Source organism: Bubalus bubalis, chromosome 1, assembly GCF_019923935.1.
Source record: "Bubalus bubalis isolate 160015118507 breed Murrah chromosome 1, NDDB_SH_1, whole genome shotgun sequence".
NCBI lineage: Eukaryota > Metazoa > Chordata > Mammalia > Artiodactyla > Bovidae > Bubalus > Bubalus bubalis.
Genome location: NC_059157.1, coordinates 162,607,759 through 162,630,259, shown reverse-complemented (window position 1 = coordinate 162,630,259; position 22,501 = coordinate 162,607,759). Strand labels below are relative to the sequence as shown.

General features: G+C 37.6%; 1 protein-coding gene and 1 non-coding gene across 6 annotated transcripts in view; both read left to right on the top strand.

Annotated features, from left to right (window-relative positions):
* Positions 1 to 22,501, top strand: part of EIF2A (eukaryotic translation initiation factor 2A) — a 41,700-nt gene continuing 19,199 nt past the window's right edge. For 2 of the 5 annotated variants that reach the window (XM_006048533.4, XR_003110574.3), the window contains exons 1-6: positions 1 to 339; positions 12,636 to 12,705; positions 15,569 to 15,643; positions 18,385 to 18,503; positions 19,754 to 19,853; positions 20,101 to 20,183. In XM_006048533.4, coding sequence (XP_006048595.1) covers positions 312 to 339; positions 12,636 to 12,705; positions 15,569 to 15,643; positions 18,385 to 18,503; positions 19,754 to 19,853; positions 20,101 to 20,183 — 475 coding nt within the window. In that variant the 5' untranslated portion in view covers positions 1 to 311. Of the gene's footprint in view, positions 340 to 12,635; positions 12,706 to 14,167; positions 14,378 to 15,568; positions 15,644 to 18,384; positions 18,504 to 19,753; positions 19,854 to 20,100; positions 20,184 to 22,501 lie in introns of those variants that run through there. The other 3 variants (XM_044946036.1, XM_025289947.3, XM_025289953.3) reach the window with 3 other exon arrangements.
* On the top strand, positions 8,908 to 9,039 carry LOC112587442. Its single transcript, XR_003111941.1, has one exon. It is a non-coding gene; the product is annotated as a small nucleolar RNA SNORA42/SNORA80 family (small nucleolar RNA).

Here is a 22,501-nt window from a genome sequence, read left to right as displayed (position 1 = left end):
GCACTGGACTGGCCCCGCCCCGCGGAAGTGCAGGCTCCGCCTGCTGAGGAAGACGGAGAGGGAAGGTGAAGTCCGGAGCACCGACCCTAGCCCCGCCCCTCCACGCACCGTAAAGCGCGGCCCCAAAGTTGCGCGTGCGCGCGTTCGAGGTCTTTTTAGCGTCTCGCTCCGACCGGAAGTGAATTGGCCCCGAGGCTCATGACCTAGGAAACACAAGTTCGCCGTCTCCACGCCGGAGGAGACGTGTTGGGGCCGGGTTCGGCCCTCGTGAACTCTGACTCAAGTATCTGAGTTTCTCTTTCCGGGACAAGATGGCGCCGTCCACGCCACTCCTGACAGGTGAGTTCTGAACGAGCGAGGGACTATTTCTTTAGAGCAGAGTTTTTTTCTTTTTTTGACCTTGGGCACCACGCGAGCAGCCTTGGCGTCAGATCCGCCTTTTTTTGTGGATTGCGGTAGAGCCGGAGGGCCTTTTGGATTTCTTGATGTAGCGTGGCAATCGGAAGTTAGGCCCTAGCATCGAGGCTCCAGCATCCCGCCCCCCGCTTTTGCCCATCCATCATTCTTTCCTAACACTAAAGGTTCTACGGGAATAGCGAAAGGGGCGTAAGAACAGAGTGCCAGTGGAATTTGTTAACCTGGGTCTGCAATACCGGTGGTACTCGAACGCTTACCAGGTCACAGGCCCTGTTGACAGTGTGAAGTCATTTAGCTCTGTAACAGGAAAGTCTGTTAATACTAGAGTAACCGCGCACGTTAAATACACCGAAATTTAACTAATGACAAATCCTATTCTCTTTGCTTTAATGCAGTTTGTGGGACCGAGTGGAGCTGTGCTAGTGTAAGTTTTAAGTAGATGAGAGTGTGGTCTAGAGGAGTAGCAATGAGCATTACAAAGTAGCAACATTAGAACAGTATTGTGATTCCTGAGGTTTTGAAGCCGAGGCACAGTTTATAATGTTACAGAAGATAATAAACTTACTCTTAGATAATATTGGCGATGACTCTGGATTAGAGTAGTGGCTGGAGTCTCATATATGAGCTTCAAGTAAGGAGAGGGGAGTTGGGAGAGAAAAGAAGGCTTAAATTAAGTTACCAATAACTTAATAACATGTAGAGGAAAAGAAGCCATTGAGAAAGGGGTTACTTCCCCCTGAGACTTGAAAGGAACCTTAAAAAACTTTTGCACCTTTTGCCATTCTGCATTTGGAGATCTTTGTTGTCAGTGTTAAGCACCAGGCTCATTCATATTCAGTGTGGCTACCACAGTTCTTTCATCAAACGTTTGTCAAATACTGACTGATTTGTTCGATACCTTGCCAGGCAGGTACTACCTAAAAGCATAATTACCTAACTAAATGAATTTATTTCTCTAATTTCACAAAGGTAGCTTGTATGTTACTTACAATTTAGGAATACTGAATGCTTTTTTGAACTTTAAAAATTAATACATTTTTGAATGTAATCATTTTATCTTTTCCCTTTTAAAATCCTTATAGTAACTGCTTACAGGGTAAATTCTTTGCTGTTTAGCACAGCATGTGGAACCCTTTATAATCTTTTGAATAGCTCTTGTCATTCATTTTACTCCTTGCAACCTCATCCTATTTTGTTCTTCATCAATATTGAACTTTAAAACCCTTGAGCCACGTATTTCCTTAGTCTAACACTATCCTCTTTCTCTTGATTTGGCTGACTTCTTTTTATCTTTTTAATTTTATTTTAGACGTCATTACTTTATGAAGGCTTTCCTTAATCTTCCCAGATAGTCAATCTTTCCTCAGGCTGTTTTTGTACCTCGTATATACTTTTTTTTTCCTTCTCATTCATCACATAGGATGATAATCTACTTGTTCAGATGCTTTTCTCCCCTGGTAGACTGTGAACTCCTTAATGGCAGAGACAGAGTCTTATTCATCCCTGTCTTCTCAATACCAGATACAATGCCTGGTATACAAGAGACACTAAATATTTAATGGAAAAATAAAGTAATGAAAGATAACCCCTTTATTTGTAGTCAGACTAACCAAGAGTGACAGTTTTCTTACAATGCTTAAAATCAAGGACTTAAGTTAAAATCAAGAGCTTAAGAGTTATCAGTCTTCTCATTATATTCTCACATTTATAGCAGCTCAGAGAAATTAAGTGGTGAGATTCACATTACAAATTGGCGAAGTCAGAATTATATTCAATCATTCAACCCCATGTTTCATTTTTCTTTCACTGGAACTCTCTCATTGGAACATACTGATTAATCTTTTAAACATTCCGAGTTTAGGTATTTCAGTCAACAATGGATCCTTTTACTTCCAAAATCTTGTTTAAATTTATGGGATTTTGGAGTTGTTAATGATTTTAACTTACGATTACATAATAAATTGTATTAGTTATTATTTTTCACTGGAAATGACAGAAAGCTAAAACAAGTGAAAGGATTAAAAAAAAAAATCTCATGTACCTGAAAGCTTTTACTGTTACATTCGGGTATTCTCATGACTCCAGAAATCTGTTTTTCTTCATCCCTAAGCTCTTGCTTTCTTTCAGGTTAAATTTATTCTCAGGCTAATGTTTTAACTGGGATCTCCAGGTTTACATTCAGCCAGCTCAGCAGCCCCTAAGGAAAGTGCACATCTGTGCCTGTGTTAAGGTTGGCTGTCTTTGAGTTGACTTGGCTCTTGTTCGCCATTTAATTAGTCAGATTTATTTATTTATCTTTTAAGAGTCTTTTTTTCCCCCATGTATTTATTTATTTTTGGATGCTCTGGGTCGTGGCTTTTCACAGGCTTTCTCTGGTTGCGGTGGCTTCTCTTATTGCAGAGCACAGGCTCTAGGTGCCTGGGCTTCAGTAGTTGTGGCACACAGGCTTAGTTGCTGCAGGACATGTGGAATCTTCCTGAACCAGGGATCGAACCCATGTCCCATGTATTGGTCAGATCAGATCAGATCAGTCGCTCAGTCGTGTCCGACTCTTTGCGACCCCATGAATCGCAGCACGCCAGGCCTCCCTGTCCATCACCAACTCCTGGAGTTCACTGAGACTCACGTCCATCGAGTCAGTGATGCCATCCAGCCATCTCATCCTCTGTCGTCCCCTTCTCCTGCCCCCAATCCCTCCCAGCATCAGAGTCTTTTCCAGTGAGTCAGTTCTTCGCATGAGGTGGCCAAAGTACTGGAGTTTCAGCTTCAGCATCATTCCTCCCAAAGAAATCCCAGGGCTGATCTTTAGAATGGACTGGTTGGATCTCCTTGCAGTCCAAGGGACTCTCAAGAGTCTTCTCCAACACCACAGTTCAAAAGCATCAATTCTTCGGCGCTCAGCCTTCTTCACAGTCCAACTCTCACATCCATACATGACCACTGGAAAAACCATAGCCTTGACTAGACAAACCTTTGTTGGCAAAGTAATGTCTCTGCTTTTCAATATGCTATCTAGGTTGGTCATAACTTTCCTTCCAAGGAGTAAGCGTCTTTTAATTTCATGGCTGCAGTCACCATCTGCAGTGATTTTGGAGCCCAGAAAAATAAAGTCTGACACATTTTCCACTGTTTCCCCATCTATTTCCCATGAAGTGATAGGACCGGATGCCACGATCTTAGTTTTCTGAATGTTGAGCTTTAAGCCAACTTTTTCACTCTCCACTTTCACTTTCATCAAGAGGCTTTTGAGTTCCTCTTCACTTTCTGCCATAAGGGTGGTGTCATCTGCATATCTGAGGTTATTGATATTTCTCCCGGCAATCTTGATTCCAGCTTGTGTTTCTTCCAGTCCAGTGTTTCTCATGATGTACTCTGCATATAAGTTAAATAAGCAGGGTGACAATATACAGCCTTGATGTACTCCTTTTCCTATTTGGAACCAGTCTATTGTTCCATGTCCACTTCTAACTGTTGCTTCCTGACCTGCATACAGATTTCTCAAGAGGCAGATCAGGTAGTCTGGTATTCCCATCTCTTTCAGAATTTTCCACAGTTTCTTGTGATCCACACAGTCAAAGGCTTTGGCATAGTCAATAAAGCAGAAATAGATGCTTTTCTGGAACTCTCTTGCTTTTTCCATGATCCAGCAGATGTTGGCAATTTGATCTCTGGTTCCTCTGCCTTTTCTAAAACCAGCTTGAACATCAGGAAGTTCATGTATTGGTAGGTGGATTCTTTTTGTTGTTCTCCCAGTTTTATTGAGATATGATTTACAGACAGCACATATAAGGTTAAGGTGTATAGCATAATGATTTGACTTCTTTCAATAAATGATTATCACAGTAAGTTTCTCATATACAATTTAAGGAAATGAAAATTTTTTTTCTTGTGATGAGAACTCTCAGGATTTACTTTTTTTTTCTGTTTGGTTTTTTAATTAATTAATTTTTAATTGAAGGATGACTGCTTTATAATATTGTGTTGGTTTCTGCCATACATCAGCATGAATCAGCCATAGGTATACATATGTCCCCTCCCTCCAGAACCTCCCTCCCATCTCCCACCCCATCCCACCCCTCTAGTTTGTCACAGAGCCCTGGTTTGAGTTCCCCGAGTCATACAGCAAAGTCCCCCTGGCTGTCTGTTTTACATATGGTAATGTATATGTTTCCATGCTACTCTCGCCATTGGTCCCACCCCTCCCACACCCGTGACCACACATCTCTTCTCTGTCTCCATTGCTGCTGGCAGGTGGATTCTTATTCACTGTGCCACCAGGGAAGTCCTAAATTAGTCAGTTTTTAATCGGATCACCAGAACCAAATTATTCTCACCCCTGGATATTTCTCAAAGGAAAACAAAGGTCTCCTGTAAAGGGGGTCCAGGATGTTTGGCCATAAAAGAACAATAACCTTTACATGAAGCTCATGTTGTTCAGTCAGCTTGCCTACTTGAGGCCATTGAGATAATCAAGATTGAGTCATTTTCCTAAATTGATATATACTTCAGTGGGTAGAAGGATTGGAAATAGTATGATATAATCACTATATCCCAGACCTAGGGCCAATTTTTGTTGAGCCTCATAGTCTTCGCGTATTAACTCAGGCCTAGAGCAATGAATGGTACGTATCTAGAAAGGCTTAAAATATACTATATAGGCACAGTATTTAACGTAATTATTGTTTTTAAACAGTAATTTTTTGTGGAACTTTGTTGTTTATTTGTTGCTTTAATGAAAACCATTTGTAACTTGATTTTTCTTTTTTTATAGAACATGTTGATCCTTTTTTGATTAAAGGGGAAAATCATTAAAAATAAGGAATCATGTCATGTCAATACACTATATTAAGCTATCCCCACACTTTACTCATTGTTTTACATTTAGTCACTTCCAATTAAAATGAATTCATTAGAAAGGCATGTAGAAAAAGATTGTTTCAGTTATTGAAAAGAGTTTGTTTTGAGTCCATATTTTTGCTTTTATTAATTTATAATGCAGTTTATGTTCTGTTATGAACCTGATTTTGCATTTCATCTGATAAACTTTGTATATCTGTGTATTCAAATTTGTGGAAGTTGTTCAAACTTATAATACAGTATACTATCAGTAGTATATCTTAGTGGTTCCAAAATTTTTTACAGCACTTTCTTATAGTTGTATTTCTGTGTAGGGAAATATATAATAAAATATTTGTTTTAAATAGTGATTTACATGTATGAACAAAGCTATAATGACTCATTATGATTTTTATGATGAATATAATTGATATTTAGTTCCCCTATAATAGACATATCTACTGTAAAGCATCATGTATAAAGAAGTTGTCTAATGGGAACCAACTGTATCATTAGTGCATAAAGTAGCTTTCAGTTCAGTTCAGTGGCTCAGTCCTGTCCGACTCTTTGTGACCCCATAAATCGCAACACGCCAGGCCTACCTGTCCATCACCAACTCCCGGAGTTCACCCAAACTCATGTGCATCGAGTCGATGATGCCATTCAGACATCTCATCCTCTGTCGTCCCCTTCTCCTCCTGCCCCCAATCCCTCCCACCATCAGGGTCTTTTCCAATGAGTCACTCCTCACACGAGGTGGCCAAATTAACTGGAGTTTCAGCTTCAGCATCAGTCCTTCCAATGAACACCCAGGACTGGTCTCCTTTAGGATGGACTGGTTGGATCTCCTTGCAGTCCAAGGGACTCTCAAGAGTCTTCTCCAACACCACAGTTCAAAAGCATCAATTCTTCGGCACTCAGCTTTCTTCACAGTCCAACTCTCACATCCATACATGACCACAGGAAAAAACATAGCCTTGACTAGACGGACCTTTGTTGGCAAAGTAATATCTCTGCTTTTGAATATGCTATCTAGGTTGGACATAACTTTTCTTCCAAGGAGTAAGCGTCTTTTAATTTCATGCCTGCAATCACCATCTACAATAATTTTAATATGTACTTTTATCTTGCAGAATATGTTTTTATCTTAGTACAGAAATTCTTGGTCAATGCGATTTTTAATTTAACACTTTTGTTCAGTATTCCCAAGCAAATCCATTCTTGCACAATGTTGGCAGACTTTTGATTGGTTTCATTTCTTGAAATATTGTAAACAAAATATTACTGAAAAATGATGGGCTTTTAAAAAGCCTTTTTATTTTGAAGTAAATTAAGACAGGAAGTTGCAAAAAGAGTCAAGAGAGTTCCCGTGTATCCCTCACCTAACTTTCCTCAATGATAATATCTTATATAACTATAGTGTATTGTCAGAACCAGGAAATTGATACTGGTATGGTAGTATTCACTAAACTGCTGTCCTGTTTGGATTTTACTCGTTTGTGCGTGCATGTATTTTACCACATGTGCAGATTCATGTTACCACCACTATCAGAATATAGAACTGCTCCATCACCACAAAGGACTACTCTGTCACCCTTTTCTAGTTGGAGCCTCCATCCACCTGTAACCCTTGGCATCCACTGATCTGTCCTCTATCATGATACTTTGTCATTTCAAGAGTGTTGTATAAACGGGATCATAGACCACTGTGGATTTTTGTTTTTAAAGTGTTCTTTATTTAGAATGAGAACATATGCATGTTGAAAAGGAGTTGATTAATTTGACTCAGATTTTGCTTCTCCAGAATCATATTAAAACCAGTAACTGAAAACCACAAAAGTGAATGCTACTTGAGCAAGAAGGACATGGCAGTTTTCACAGTGACTTTTCTGTCAGTGTTGCTTCCTGAGATTTTGGGTTAATCTGCATGAAAGAGTGAGGGTTAAGTGGGAGTTTTGCTCCCTGTCTTAGTCCATTCTGGCTCCTGTAACACAAATAGCATAGATTGGGTGGTACATGCACGCTCAGTTCTCAGTGGTGTTCAGCTCCTTGTGATCCCATGGACTGCAGCCGCGAGGCTCTTCTGTCCATGGAATCATCCAGGCAGGAATACTGGAGTGGTTGCCATTTCCTACTCCAAGACTGGGTGGTAGCCAACGGAAATTTATTTATTACAGTTCTGGAGGCTGGCAATTCCAAGATCAAGGCACCAGCAGATTCGGTGTCTGGTGAGCACCAGCTTCCTGGTTTATAGACAGTCATTCTACACCATGTCCTCACATGGCAAAAGAGACAGGGGAGCTCTGGGTGGCTTCTTTCATGAGGGCACGAGTCCCATTCATAAAGGCTCTGCCTTCTTGACCTAATGACCTCCCCAAAGCCACTCCAAATACCATTAAGAATTAAGTTTCAGTGTATGAATTTGGGGTCGGAGTACACAGACATTCAGTCTATAGCAACTCTTTAGGGATCTTCTACTTATCTTAGTTTGGAATATAAGTATGACAGGAATTTTGTGAGAGGAAAATCTTATACTTGTACTGATTGCCCTGAATACCCTGAAAGTTCCCACTGCTGTGGCAGAAGGCTACCTTCTTGGGTTCTGAGATACAGCTGCCAGTTTAGTATAATATACAAAACCTTTGAATTTTCATCAAGTCAACATTGGGTTGGTAATAACAGCAGAATCAACAGATACAGAGGACCGAGGTCACTAGGTACAAATTCCATGAGAGCATAAGAAGTTGAGACGAGCCGGGGATGGCTTTTTTCTTTTTTGCCAGTCATTTTGGGTAGAACATGGTTTGATTGCATTCAGCATATGGCACATTTTAAAAAGTATTTGTGAATTCATTGGGTCTGTGCTGACAATGTACCATTTTGTTTTCCTAGATGAGTGTGAGAATTCTGAGAGAGTGCTTAGTGAGTTAAACTGTCACTGCAGTTTGTGAGAGGGACTTCGTTAGGCTGATGGAGTATTATGTAACCTAGCTATAACATGGAATCTGATAACTGTATATGCCCTAGTTTGGGAAATTCATTTTTTATTAATCCTTCAAATATTTATTAAAACCGTAATTGTAGTATTAAGAATGGTGTCTTTTCTTCTAAATCAGTGTATCATACATTGTATTGCAGCAGGTGATTGACTTGGTGACAGGAAAGAGCACAGCTTTGCCTGTGTAGTAAGAGAATTTTGACGGAATACTTGATTTTAGTCAAAGGCCAAGAATGGGACTTCTCTGGCTATCCAGTGGTTAAGACTTTGCCTTCCAGTGCAACAGGGTGCAGATTTTATCCATCCTTTGTCGGGGAGCTAAGATCCCACATGCCTTATGGCCCAAAAACCAAGACATAAAACAGAAGCAGTATTATAATAAGTTCAATAAAGATTTTAAAAATGGTCCACATCCAAAAATTATAGGAAAAAAACCAAGAAACAGTTGAGAATTTCTGATGTTAAGAATTAAACTTCATAGTTTTCAAGTCATCTAAGATACCATTTTTTGGCAGAAAATGTTTACCACATATTAGAGATTTTTAGAATAGGTATTCATCAATGTTTCATTCAAGGTGTAGCAATGGACTGAGCTCATTTGAAACCGTTATCTTGAGTGCGGTGATGGACTCATTTTTTAAGATCCCTAGTACAATGCATGGGTTTGGATTTATGGCAGGCCCGTCCCCCTGGGCCTCTCATAGTGTCCCATGCCAGAAAAAACTGGCCCCGAACCATTGCCCAGCCTCTGCCTGTAGGCTGCAGGCACTGAAGTGGGTTGCACAGTGAAAAAAAAAACAAAAACCCTTATGCGTAGCACATGAAGCTGTGCAGGGGCCAGATAGAGAGCCTTGTGGGCAGTCCTATGAGGAGTTTAGGTTTTGATATATGTAGAACTGCAGATGGTGATTGCAGCCATGAAATTAAAAGACGCTTACTCCTTGGGAGGAAAGTTATGACCAACCTAGACAGCATATTAAAAAGCAGAGACATTACTTTGCCAACAAAGGTCCGCTTAGTCAAGGCTATGGTTTTTCCTGTGGTCATGTATGGATGTGAGAGTTGGACTATAAAGAGAGCTGAGCACAGAAGAATGGATGCTTTTGAACTGTGGTGTTGGAGAAGACTCTTGAGAGTCCCTTGGACTGCAAGGAGATCCAACCAGTCCATCCTAAAGGAGGTCAGTCCTGGGTGTTCATTGGAAGGACTGATGTTGAAGCTGAAACTCCAATGTTTTGGCCACCCGTTTTAAAGAGCTGACTCATTGGAAAAGACCCTGATGTTGGGAAAGATTGAGGGCAGGAGAAGAAGGGGACGACAGAGGATGAGATGGTTGGATGGCATCACGGACTCAATGGATATGGGTTTGAGTGAACTCCGGGAGTTGGTGATGGACAGGGAGGCCTGGTGTGCTGCAGTTCATGGGGTCACAAAGAGTCAAACACGACTGAGCGACTGAACTGAACTGAACTGATATGTAGAACACTTTGCTAGACTCCATTCTGTTCAAGGGCAAATTAGCCACAACAGTTTGGCAATTCAGTTTAGTATATGAGGAAACATGGTATCCACTTGTATACATGTGAATGTAGACAAGAAACTTATCATTCAGTTATGTGTTTACTCAACTTTTTTCTCATTTTTCCACTACAATGAAAGCTCCGTTGAGTACATGGATTGTTTGTCACTGGTTCTTTTACTTTCATTCTAACTTCAAAGCATTTACTTTGAAAAGTAAATAGCAATTCTCAATGTCTGAAAATTGAGCTAGTTAATCTATAGGCAGAAAATCAGTGTTATGATAACTGTCCCTTGGGAAGGGAGAGGAAATGGGATCAGAGTTGGAGCCCGAGTGGCCCTTGGGTACCAGCTTTGCTGCTGAAGAGTGGGAGATTTGGAAATAGCTGGTAGAAAAGGAAGCGGGTGCACTTCAGTAAAACCTTTTCTTCAGGTGTGTACTGAAGCTGCTAGCAAGAATTCTAGCTGATAAAATAGTAACTCATCACCAAGTTCTGTCAGTTTTCTCTCTTGAATATTGCATGCTGATTCTCCACTTTGCATTTCCACTGCCTGGCCCTAGTCCAAGGTTTTTGTCTTGTTTTTGCCATGCTGCACAGCTTGCAGGATCATAGTTCCCTGACCAAGGATCAAACCCGGGCCCATAGCAGTAGAAACACAAGAGTCCGTAACCACTGGACCACCAGAGAATCACCCAGTTTGTGTATCTCTCCTGCGGGGCTCCTGCAGACCATCTTGAGCAGTCTCTTCACGCCCTCTCAGTCTCTTCACGCCCTCTCAGTCTCTTCACGCCCTCTCACTGCCTTCTGGGTCTCTGTCGACACTGTGTCAGGTTGACCTTTTCAAATCTGGTTTTAAAAATCTGCCTAAAACTTCTTTGAATTTTCCCGTGGTTCTTCCGCTCCAGTCCAGTGTTGCCTAACTCAGGCCCCGGGATCCTGTTTGGTCCGAGCCCTGTTTTCTTCTGTAGATCCATCTCCTTCCAGCCACACAGGCTTTCTTTCCGTTCCTGCGATGCTGTCATCTCTCCTGCCATGGAGCATCTGTATCTGTTACTGTTACTCCTTGCTTGTTAACTGCTATTTTATCTTTCATATCAGCACACAAATCACTAGTCAAGGATGCTTTTCCTATCCTTCAATTTTTAGATTAAAACTCCGAATTATTCACTCTAGTAGCCTCTTCTGTCTTTCCTTTGTAGCACCAAATGCAGTTATAGATTTCCATCTATTTGACTAATGATTTGATCAGTGAGGTCAGGGACAAGAGTGATTTTCCTCCCTATTGTATCTGTAGTACTCAACATGAGAGGTAGTTTTTTTTTTTCCCCTGTAAACATTTGTTGAATGAATGGATCATTTTGTTTGGTTCAGCTTTATAAGCTTCTAATTCAGCCATTTAAAACAAAGTAGAATCTAGTCCTGTAGATGGTTTTGCTTATTTAATCTTGAACTTTGTTCCCACCTAATTTTTTAGGACAGTAGTATCGTTGAGGGTGTCAGTGTCTCGTCCTACTTATTCTTAGTTTAAGAAATTGTGACTATATTAATAGTGTTTTGTTATTTTTTTTTAATAACTTTGCATGAATTTATACTGTATTTTCATGTTATTATTTTACATAAAGTACACAGTGTTCTAAAGTTTTCATTTTGTTGATTAGGGCACAGACTTTGAGGTAGTAATGTATCTAAGGTTCCACAGCCAAGTAGGAACTGAGATCTGCCTTTGAGTTCATGTCCTCTCTGTTACAGTACAACTACTTTTCACTGGTGACAGTTACAATTTTGAGCTTTTATTTATAAAACTTAATTGAAACAGTAAGCTGATACAAAGATTTAACTTAGACTCAGCTTCTAGTTCTGTTTCCAACAGCCATACATTTTGAAATAAGATTACAAAATAATGTGAAAACATAATACTAAGATCACTTTTTTCCCATTTGAATGAAAGGATATAAGTATGAATGTTATATTTCAACGTGCATGCATAGATTTCTTGTAAAATAGATAAAAGTGGGTTTATTGAAGTAATCTCCTCAGAGACTAAATGAGTATGCTCTGCAGAAAAAAAAAATAAGAATAATATTGACTGTCTTAGTCATTTTGCATGTGTGCCCACTAAATTGATTCATTCGTGTCCGGTTCTGTGCAACGCTATGGACTGCAGCCTGCCAGACTCCTCTGTCCATGGGATTCTCAGGCAGGAATACTAGAATGGGTTGCCATGCCCTCCTCCAGGGGATCTTTCTGATCCAGGGATCGAACCTGCATGTCTTATGTCTCCTGCATTGTCAGGCAGGTTCTTTACCACTAGCGCCAACTGGGAAGCCCCTTAGTCAGTTTAGGCTGTTATAACAGTGCCGCATACTAGGTAACTTGTAAACCACAGAAGATAGAATTCTAGAGGCTGGAAGTCTGGCTCAGGGTGCCAGCATGGTCAGGTGCTGGTAAGAACCCTCTTCTTGTTTGTTGTCTGCCAGTGTATTGTAGCCTCACATATCCTCTGTGTTTTTCTTAAAAGGGTACTAATCCTATTTATGAGGAATCCACTTTTGTGATCTAATAACCCTCTGAAAGGCTCCACCATCAAGTATCATCACATTGGAGTTAGGGTTTCAACATGAGCCTTTTGTGGAGACACAAACATTCAACTCATTGCATTACTTATTTATTTCCCAGCAGTTAAATGATCTTATGCAGAAGAGCAAGAAAAATGTACCCATTTAATGCTGATGTTAATAGTTCTATGAAATATTTAGTGATTTTATTAGTATTTTGATTGGAAACTTTTTGCTTTTTTAAACATTTGTGATGACTGAGTATTTATTAACAAAGTAATGGTGATTCTTTCCCTTTTTTTCCTCTAGTCCGAGGATCAGAAGGGCTGTACATGGTAAATGGACCACCACATTTTACAGAAAGCACAGTGTTCCCAAGGTACGGTTTTATTTTGTTGAGTAATGTTATAGAGAACAAAAAGAAAGAACAGATAAGCTAGTTTCTTGGGACATATCACATAATGTTAACAGAAGATGGGAAGAATGCATATTCTCTATCAAAAAAAATGACCTTTAGATTTGAAAACAATAGCTTGAGTACATTTAAAAGGTCTAGACAACAGTGTAATTTAGTTCATGCCTGAGGCTTAGAGGAATGAGGAGAAACTTGTGAATGTGATAGCCAGACCACTGCCTATCATCTCCATTAAATTACAGCCTGAGGGGGTTTTGCTAAACTGTGATAGGAGTCAACCTGAAAGAGTTCCTGCCAACCTTAGAGAAAACAATTTGAGGATTAAGGAGAATAATGACCAAAAATTAAGGCATGTCAAGTATATAAACATTCCCTCCAAAATCTTTCTCCTTCCAAATATTTTTGGTCAGTGTTAGACATTGATGGGATCCTATTCATTACTTTGAAAACTGATAAAAAAAATCAAGCATTTATGTTACCTTTCCTGTACAAACTTTTTCAGAGAAACCAAACTGTTGATGAAGAAAACTTCTCTATAGAGCAGTAATAAACCCAGAAGGAAGGTTGGGCTTAGATAATCACTATTTCTTTATCGTAAAGAAGTCACGTATCAGTGGTTCTCAAGCTTTTGCATGCCTCAGAATCATCTGAAGAGCTTGTTAAAAAAAAACACACACAGGATACTGTTGCCTCTTTAGGTTTTCTGATTCAGTAAATCTGGGGCAGGACCCCAAGAATAAGAATTTTTAAGTTCCCAGTTAATGCTGATGCTTCAAGTCTAGAGACAACACTTTGAGAACAACTGATCTAGGCAAATGATCATCAAAAGATGCTGAAACTGTTAGATGAACTGTTGATAGGGAACTTTATAATCAGACTGTCATCGTCTGACTCTATTGATGATTTTTTTTATGAGCTCCAGTTCTCTAGAAGTTTGTTACAGAAAATAAGGGCCCAAGGTCAACTGTATTAGCAACACCTCGAGTCAGTGCAGAAATATAACATCTCAGGCCCTACTCAGTTTGCTGAATCAAAATCTGTAGTTTAACCAGGTCTGCAGTGATTTGTATGCACATTAATATTTGAAAAGTACCACTTTAGAAAATGAGTCTGGATTAAAGCTTTTGTGCTGCACTTCACTGGGATGTGCAGTCCCAAGGCAGCAGGACTGAGGGAGAAAGGGAAATGAGAAAAGGAAGTGAAAGGAAACACAGAATAGGATACACTGAGCTGACCACCAGTTCACAAAATCCAGCCGGGTTGCTTGGTCATGCAAATCTCTCCAGCGAGGTTGTATAAAACCACTGTGCCTTCGAACAACCTATTGTTAAGAGGATGGGTACAGAATTGACTACAGCCAGAGTCTCTCTTGATCTGTTTGGGCTGAATCTGAGTGCTAGTGCTCCTCTTCCTGCTACTGCGGTAGGTGTAATGGAAGCCATGCTGAAATGTGGCCCTCATTCCTGAAGAGTCTGAGACAACCAGTGGTGTTAAGGAGATGAGGTGGCCACGTCTTCCTTGAATGGCTGGCGCCTGGGAGCAGGAAGGATTCACTGGATCTGAGGAGGCGCATAGTGAGTCCAGTACAATCTCAGCATCACTAAGAGTAGAACAAGGAGCCAGTGCGTGTCTCTTGGTGAGTTGCAATAGGAACAGTGTAGTATTTACCTTCTATGAAGATTTTTAAAAACCTGCTTCTAGTCAGGCTTTTAGATCTGGGCATTGTGTGATTGCAGAAACACAAATGTCATCATCAGATGAATTAATGCAAAGATAGTGCCCTGTTTAGAAGGGGTGTACTGGTGAGTTCTCAGTGTGTTGTTATTTGACAAGTCAAATATTTATTAGCTACAAAATTCTGATCTGATGTTGTGACTACATGTATGGGCATTACTGAACACACACACACACACACACACACACACACACACATATTTCTTTATGGGTCTTCATTATCTCTGGGAGATGTGCTCACAGTGGCCATCTCCTTTTGAGAGATACAGTGCTTAAAGTTTTCATCATTTGATAGAAGATTGCCAAGAAGTCCAAGTTCCACAGGTTAGTTTTTGTACAGAATCCTGCATCCATATTTATTTAATGTGAATATCCTCTTCTGGTTGTTAATACTTTCTCTGCACAGGAGAAATTGATGGAAGATCTTTGTCTTCCAGGGGCACTTGTTGGCTACTTGAGGATATTGTACCCACCATTGTTTTGTTCGCTGGTAGTTTGGGAAATTCTTTACAAAGCTGTGTTGAAATCCTTCAGCTGTCTCAGGATAAGGATTGACAGCTGGTAACTTCCACATTGTTGTTTGTTTTTAGTTGCTAAATCCTGTCCAACTCCTTTGTGACTCCATGGAATAGCCCCACCAGGCTCCTCTGTCCATGGGATTTCCCAGGCAAGGATACTGGAGTGGGTTGCCATTTCCTTCTCCAGGGGATCTTCCTGACCCAGGGGTCAGACCCAGGTCTCCTGCATTGCAGACAGATTCTTTACCACTGAACCACCTGGGAACTCCTAGTTTCCACATATACTTACTTTTTCGGGTTTTCAGACAAACTAGTTATTCACCCCAAAGGGCTCTATTTCTTACTTAAGATTGATCTGTTGGTATAAAAATTGATTTCCAGCTTACTTTATAGTGGTGGTCAATGCTACATTTTAAGAGGGAAAGTATTTTGGACAAATGAAAGCATGTTAGAATTATTTTCTAAAATCTATGTAAGGTCTTAGTCACTAAATTAGTAAGATTGTGGATTTTTGATTAGATTTTTTTAAGTAATAATGTTTATTAAGCTTTTTTTTTTTTCTTGTCATTTTTCAGAGAATCTGGGAAAAACTGCAAAGCCTATACCTTTAGTAAAGATGGGACCTTGTTTGCCTGGGGCAATGGAGAAAAGTTAGTGTTTATTTATACAACTTTTTTTGTATATGTCATGAATATAAAACATAATTGTTTTATTTGAATAACATGTATTTGGATGTCATTTATAAACTCCATCTTTATAGTCTTGGTACAATTAGGTATTATCTCCAGTATAACATTCACAGAACATCTCCAAAGTTGTTAGTTTCTATTTGTGTGTCAAACTTGTTTGAGTTCTCTAGTTTCTTAGAATTAAAAAGGAACATATGAAAAGGGGCTATTAATTTAATGCCAGCAGTTTGTTTTAAGTGGTGCTCTAAGTTACTGGTTAGGGTTTCTTGAGTTCTGCATTAATACTTAGAGAGTAGTTCTCTTTGCTTCTTTATCTTAGATACTTTATATTTTTGCTGTTAAATTACTTAACAGCTGTATTTATTGCTATTTTGTTGTAGATAACAGCGTGTCATTAAGTATAAGTTATTCAGAAATATGTTTGGTATAGTCTATATTACATAAAATAATCAGATTATAAAATTGGTTTTAAGAAAAATAAGTATTTAGATTTCAGTGTCATAATTTCACTCAGAAAACTAATCCTTTTCCATTTTCCATAGTCACTATATTTTAATTAACAGAACCAGGAAAAATGCCCGAATATTTGTTGCTTGATTTAAAGTTATTTTAGTGTTGTTGTGTTTAGCCAGATACAATAGCTTAGATTTTTAAAGGGGGAAAAACGATTACATGAGTTCGAAAAGTGCATTTTAAATGTTTCTTACACCATGGTAATATATTCTCGGGTCTTTCGACTATCAGGTCAAGTTGGATTAAACATATGATTTTTAAAAGTGCTAGAAAGATTGTGTTGAGTTAGTTGATTCACTTCTACAACTATAAGTAGCTGGCAGGATTCACTTTTATAATTAAAAATGTTCATTAGTATATTTTTGTAAGTTGCTAAATACAATCAACAAACTACTACTCTCAAATTATTAAGAATGTAATTATATTGGGTCTTATTCACAATGTTAACAGTCTTAGTCTCAAAAGAAAGGATGCACTTTCAACTTATTTCTTTAGGTGTAACCTGTTGGGTTGTATTATTTTTAAATCCATATTTTAGTTTGTACTATTTGGGTAATAAGTTGATAGAAATTTACTATCTGATAGGATATACCATGTATCTTTTCATTGCCTATTATCTTTTTGATATATCCTTTATTCTGATAACTTAGAGTTTATTAAGTAAATTTATTTTCACTTTGGCAATTATCATTAATTATTTTACATGTCATATCTCCACTTTGCTTTCTGTTGAATTCAACTCAGTCCTTTTACTATGTCCCCACATGTTGTGTCCATTCATCTTTTTAATATATTCTTTCATACCTTGCTCTAGTATTTATTTCCTTAAGGTGCTACAGCCACAGCAATACATATTGTTCCTGGGGCGAGAGAAACAGATGTAGAGTATTGATTGTAGTCTTTGCTGAGTCCATGGTTAATTAAGTCAGAAGCTATAGCTGATTTTTCCTTAAATATATGCATATAAAATATATACCCTTCATTAAACTAAGAATAACTTCAAAGTTTATTAACAACAACAGAAAACTTCATGTAATTCTAAAATATGTAATTTACAGTAAATTGTAAAGAATCTACAGTTGTAAGCATGTGTATCTGTGTGTTTAAGCAGTTTTTGCTTATCATAACCCAGTGTTCTTAAACTTGAGTTGAATAAAATAACTTAAGGAATTTCTGCAGTGAGAAGGAATATCTTTTTTTTTTTTTTTTTTAAATCCTAAGGCCTACACAAGAGCAAGTCAGGCCAAACAGGTTTCAAAGCCTTGCTCTGGCATTTATTAGTAGTATGATCTTGGGCAAATCATCAAATCATATCACTTTTTTTTTTTCCTAACCTTCAGTTTTACCATTTGTAAAATGGAGATGTTAATATCTATTTTATGAGATTGTTGTGAGGATTAAATGAGAAAATGTACATAAAGTGGTTAAAACAGAACATAGTACGTAGAAAATATTCCAAAAAAAAGGAAACTGCTTTTTTAATATACAGTTATTGTCATTTTTGTCTTTATTGTATCATGACAATTCTTATAGTAGTGTCTTTTGGAGAATGCTTCTGAGATTTTAATAGACATCAAAACTCTCCTTGATGATTTCCCCAGCTGCTGCAGTTTCCATTTACTCAAATTAAAAAATACACTTTTTGTTTTCTCTTGAATTTGATATTCCTTTGCTTGTCTGGGTTTGCACTGTGTTCACTCAAAGGCCTGTTATTTGTTTTTGGCTAAAGGTGGTATCATCTATTGTGTCTCCCTGGAAATTCTATTTTAATTCCCAGCTGCTGCTGCTGCTACTAAGTCGCTTCAGTCGTGTCTGACTCTGTGCGATCCCATAGACGGCAGCCCACCAGGCTCCCCCGTCCCTGGGATTCTCCAGGCAAGAACACTGGAGTGGGTTGCCATTTCCTTCTCCAATGCATGAAAGTGAAAAGTGAAAGTAAAGTCGCTCAGTCGTGTCTGACTCTTAGTAATTCCCAGCACCAGCCTTAAATAGGGGCCTTTTGGTAAAACATATACTTTTTTATGTTAGAGTATTTATTGGATATTTTCTAGAACTAACTGAAAATTGATCTTTATGAAAAACGAACACTTCAGAGTGACCTGTATTTAAAAAGAAGTATGAATGTTTTGGATAGTGCTGACTATTGTGAAACAGTATTTCATTGCTGAAGTAATTTCTTTTGAAACCAGAATAAATGTTATCAGTGTCACTAAAAAGGGACTGCTGCACTCCTTCAACCTTCCAAAGGCAGTTTGCCTTGAGTTCTCGCCAAAAAACACTGTCCTGGCAACATGGCAGCCTTACACTAGTAAGTATATTCCAATTGTAAAAATATTCTGATAGGACTAATGCAATTCAGTGGGGGAAAAAAGAGAAGGTTATAGCCTTATAGGAAAGTAATTAATCTTTATAATACTAAGCAGTGTTTAAGAATGTTTTTAATCAACAATGAATCTTGCATTCCCCAAATACAGTGTACTTTAAATGATTTCAAGTTAGAAGATTTGTCATGAGATAGAGGAAAAGAAAAAGCTCAAGGGAAAATTTATAAAGTAAATAATCACTGGATAAAGAAGATCTCAAAATTAAGAATAATAATGAACTTTAAGATAAAATGTTTTATATAAGCATAAAGAGGAAGTACAGTAGACACATCATCTAAGAAATGTGGATGGTATGACAGAGTAGGAAATGGTGTGCCATTTTCTGGAACAAGTAAAGATCTAATATACTTTATATGAGCATTTTATGTAACTGCTTTGTAGATGAGTGATAAAATATTGGGCACTTGTATAGAGCTTATTTTTAAAAGCATTATGTAATAATATGAATATTGTTGAATAAATATATGTTCAGTTCAGTTCAGTTCAATTCAGTCGCTCAGTCGTGTCCGACTCTTTGCGACCCCGTGAACCGCAGCACGCCAGGCCTCCCTGTCCATCACCAACTCCCGGAGTTCACTCAAACTCACGTCCATCGAGTCGGTGATGCCATCCAGCCATCTCAATGCCATCCAGCCATCTCATCCTCTGTTGTCCCCTTCTCCTCCTGCCCCCAATCCCTCCCAGCATCAGTTAGTAGTTCATTATAGGGTTATAAACCTTCTGAGTTTGTTCTTCTAAGAGGCATGGACTGTAATGAATCTTAGTTTTCCAGGTAAGTAAACAAGAATTGGAGAATCAGTTGAGAACTATGAGTGGTTTTATGTAACTTTTTTTCATGCGTGTGACTTATAGACACAGCTTTCATAATAAGACAGTTTAATCTGTTTAACAGCAAACCACATCAGACTTAACAAACAAGAAATCTCCTAAGTATTTTTAAAAACTGTAGTAATTGACTCATTTCAGAAATACTGAACTTCTCAAACAGCTGTCATATCGTCATGGCTTTAGGAATGGGCGATTAAATCTATAACTTACGTTAGAGGGGGAAAATTGATTTAAAGCATCTCTTACCTGATCTTTATAATCTTGTTGAAATTTTTTCTAAGAATGAAATCTTTTTACTGGTGTTAGGAGACAGTTACTGCAAAAAAAAAATTTATTTTTATGGCAGCTTCTAAAGATGATACAGCTGGGCTACCCAATCTGCAACTTTATGATGTGAAAACTGGAACATGTTTGAAGTCCTTCATTCAGAAAAAAATGCAAAATTGGTAAATAAGTGCTTTAAAATATTAGTTATTTTTAAATATTTTAAATATATTTTTTGTATATTGTTTGTTTTTCTGGTATAATTTAGAATATAACTTGTCAGATCAAAATCCAGATCTTTAAGGATTTTGTATGTGGAAATACAGTAGAGTAAGATCTTGATCTTTGTTTATAAGTATTCTTCCTTAAATGGTAAACAATATAATAAACTTTAACATGCTATAGTTATATTCTTGCTCTTCATTGTAGGTGTCCTTCCTGGTCAGAAGATGAAACGCTTTGTGCCCGAAATGTGAACAATGAAGTTCACTTTTTTGAAAACAACAACTTTAGTATGGAAAGATTTACGAAATAATTTTATTATTTACTATAAATGTGTACAGTTTTTATTGCCTTATATGGCATCATATGGTTCTCCTAAATCCTGTTTTTATGTTAACAACAGTTGCTGTTATAGGAATTCATTTGAGTAACTGAAGTCTAAATGCTAGTAAAATGTTATAACACAAATATACTATTTTATAATAAGTTTTTACCATCTAATTACTACTAAATTAATATATTTGAATAGCTCTTACTGAGTTTAGTTGCTATTGAAATTCTGTGATATGAATTTTTAAAATATTGTGTAGAATTTCAAACACAAAAGTAGACACCTAGTCCCAGTAATCATCAGCCTGTTGCCAGTCCTTCTTCATCCAGGCATCTATTCACCTACCATCTCTCTTACTCTGCTTAAGCAAATCGTAAACATCATATAATTTTACTTGTAAATATTTCAGTAAGGTAGTCATAATACTGTTATCACAGATTATAAAATATCTGGTCAGTTTCAAATTTCTAATAATTGCAAATGTAAGTTTTTTAAAACTTAAGATCCAGATAATGTCTTTCATATTACAGTTGATATATATATATAAGTTTCTTTAAATATAGATTTCCTCTCTATTCTTTCTTTCCCCTTGCAGTTTATTATTTTAGGAACAAGGTTACTTGTATTATATATCTTCCCATAATTTAAGTTTTGCTCTTGTATCCTATTCTGTAATTTACCATATTCATCTATTCAAATAGTAAATAACTTTGAATCTAGAGTTGGTCAGTTTTAAGTTCTTTTTGGGAGATATGAGGGCAAGACTACATCATCATAAGGCAGTATTTTTTTTTTATCAAGAAGCACCTAATGTCTCATTGTCCTTAATTTTGTATAGTTAATTGGCATTAATATTCAGTGCCTTGATCCATTATTTTATGAGTGGTTAGAAATTGCTGATATTAAAGTTTCCCTCCTTCTCATCTCATTTGTTAGTTTATACTACCACTATAAAGAGAATTCCCCTTTCTACTATTTGGTTACCTAGTGTTACTTTTTATATCGGAAAGGCAAGATAAATATTCTTTTCGTTTATCACTTTTAACGAAATGAATTCTTTCACTAGCAACTAGATCCCTTAGACAAGTTAGCCTCCCCCCAACCTAATAAACATATATGATTAATCCATTTAAAAATTATTTTTAATTTTATTAAAATTTTATTATTTTATTAATCCATTTAAAAATTATTTTTATTAATGCTTAAATTGTCCTGTCATTGGTCTTTAATGACTTCTTTGCTGTATGGTGGGACAAGTCATTCTAGGGTTATCTTATTTATTTCTTGCTATATACGTATAATCAGCCAATTCTCTAGTACACTCTGCTCTCTTTTGGTGGAAAATGGTATTTAGAGACTACAGTCTGGGTGTAGAGGATTCTCTTTGCTACTGTGTTGATTGATCATTGTTTCTACTCTTTTTTTTCTTCTTTCTTAGCTTTCATCTGTATTGTTTTTTTGCTAACACTGAGAATCTGGTTCTCTGGGCTACCAGGGGAGATAGTTTGAGAATAGTACATCCATATAATTATTCATTTGCTTTGTTCTACTCGACCACATAGTGTTTTTAGAATAGCAGTACCAGCAATATAACACCAATAACATGATTACTGAAAAATACTTTAAAGAAGAAATTTTGTAGTTCCTTTTGTCCTTAGAGCATTCTGTTGGTGACTGAACACTTTTCAGTACAGACAGTCCCCAACTTGGATAGTTTGGCTTATCTTTTTTGACTTTATAATAAAATGAAAGCTATATATATTCAGTAGAAATTGTACTTTGAGTGTTGATCTTTCCCTGGGCTAGAGATATGTGGTATGATACATGATGTTGGGCAGCAGCAGTGAGCCACAGCTCCCAGTCAGCCATGTGATCACAAGGGTCAACAACTGATACACTTACAGCTATTCTGGACTCTTACAGCGATTATGTTATTCATTTTTAGTTCAGTATTCAATGGATTACATGAGATATCCAACATTTTATTATAAAATCAGCATTGTGTTTAATGATTTTGCTCAACTATAGACTAACATTAAGTGTTCTGAGCACATTTAGGATAGTCTAACATAAGCGATGCATCAGGTGTATTACATGCATTTTCAGCTTATGATATTTTCAACTTAAAATGGGTTTATCAGGACATAACCATGTTGTAAGTTGAGAAAGTAAAATGGGAATTAGAAACTGTTCACATGTACCAGAGATGGTGTGCAAGCTGATTTTGATAACATCCACACAGTCATTTAGCTGTACCCTTCAATGTCCTGCTTTTGA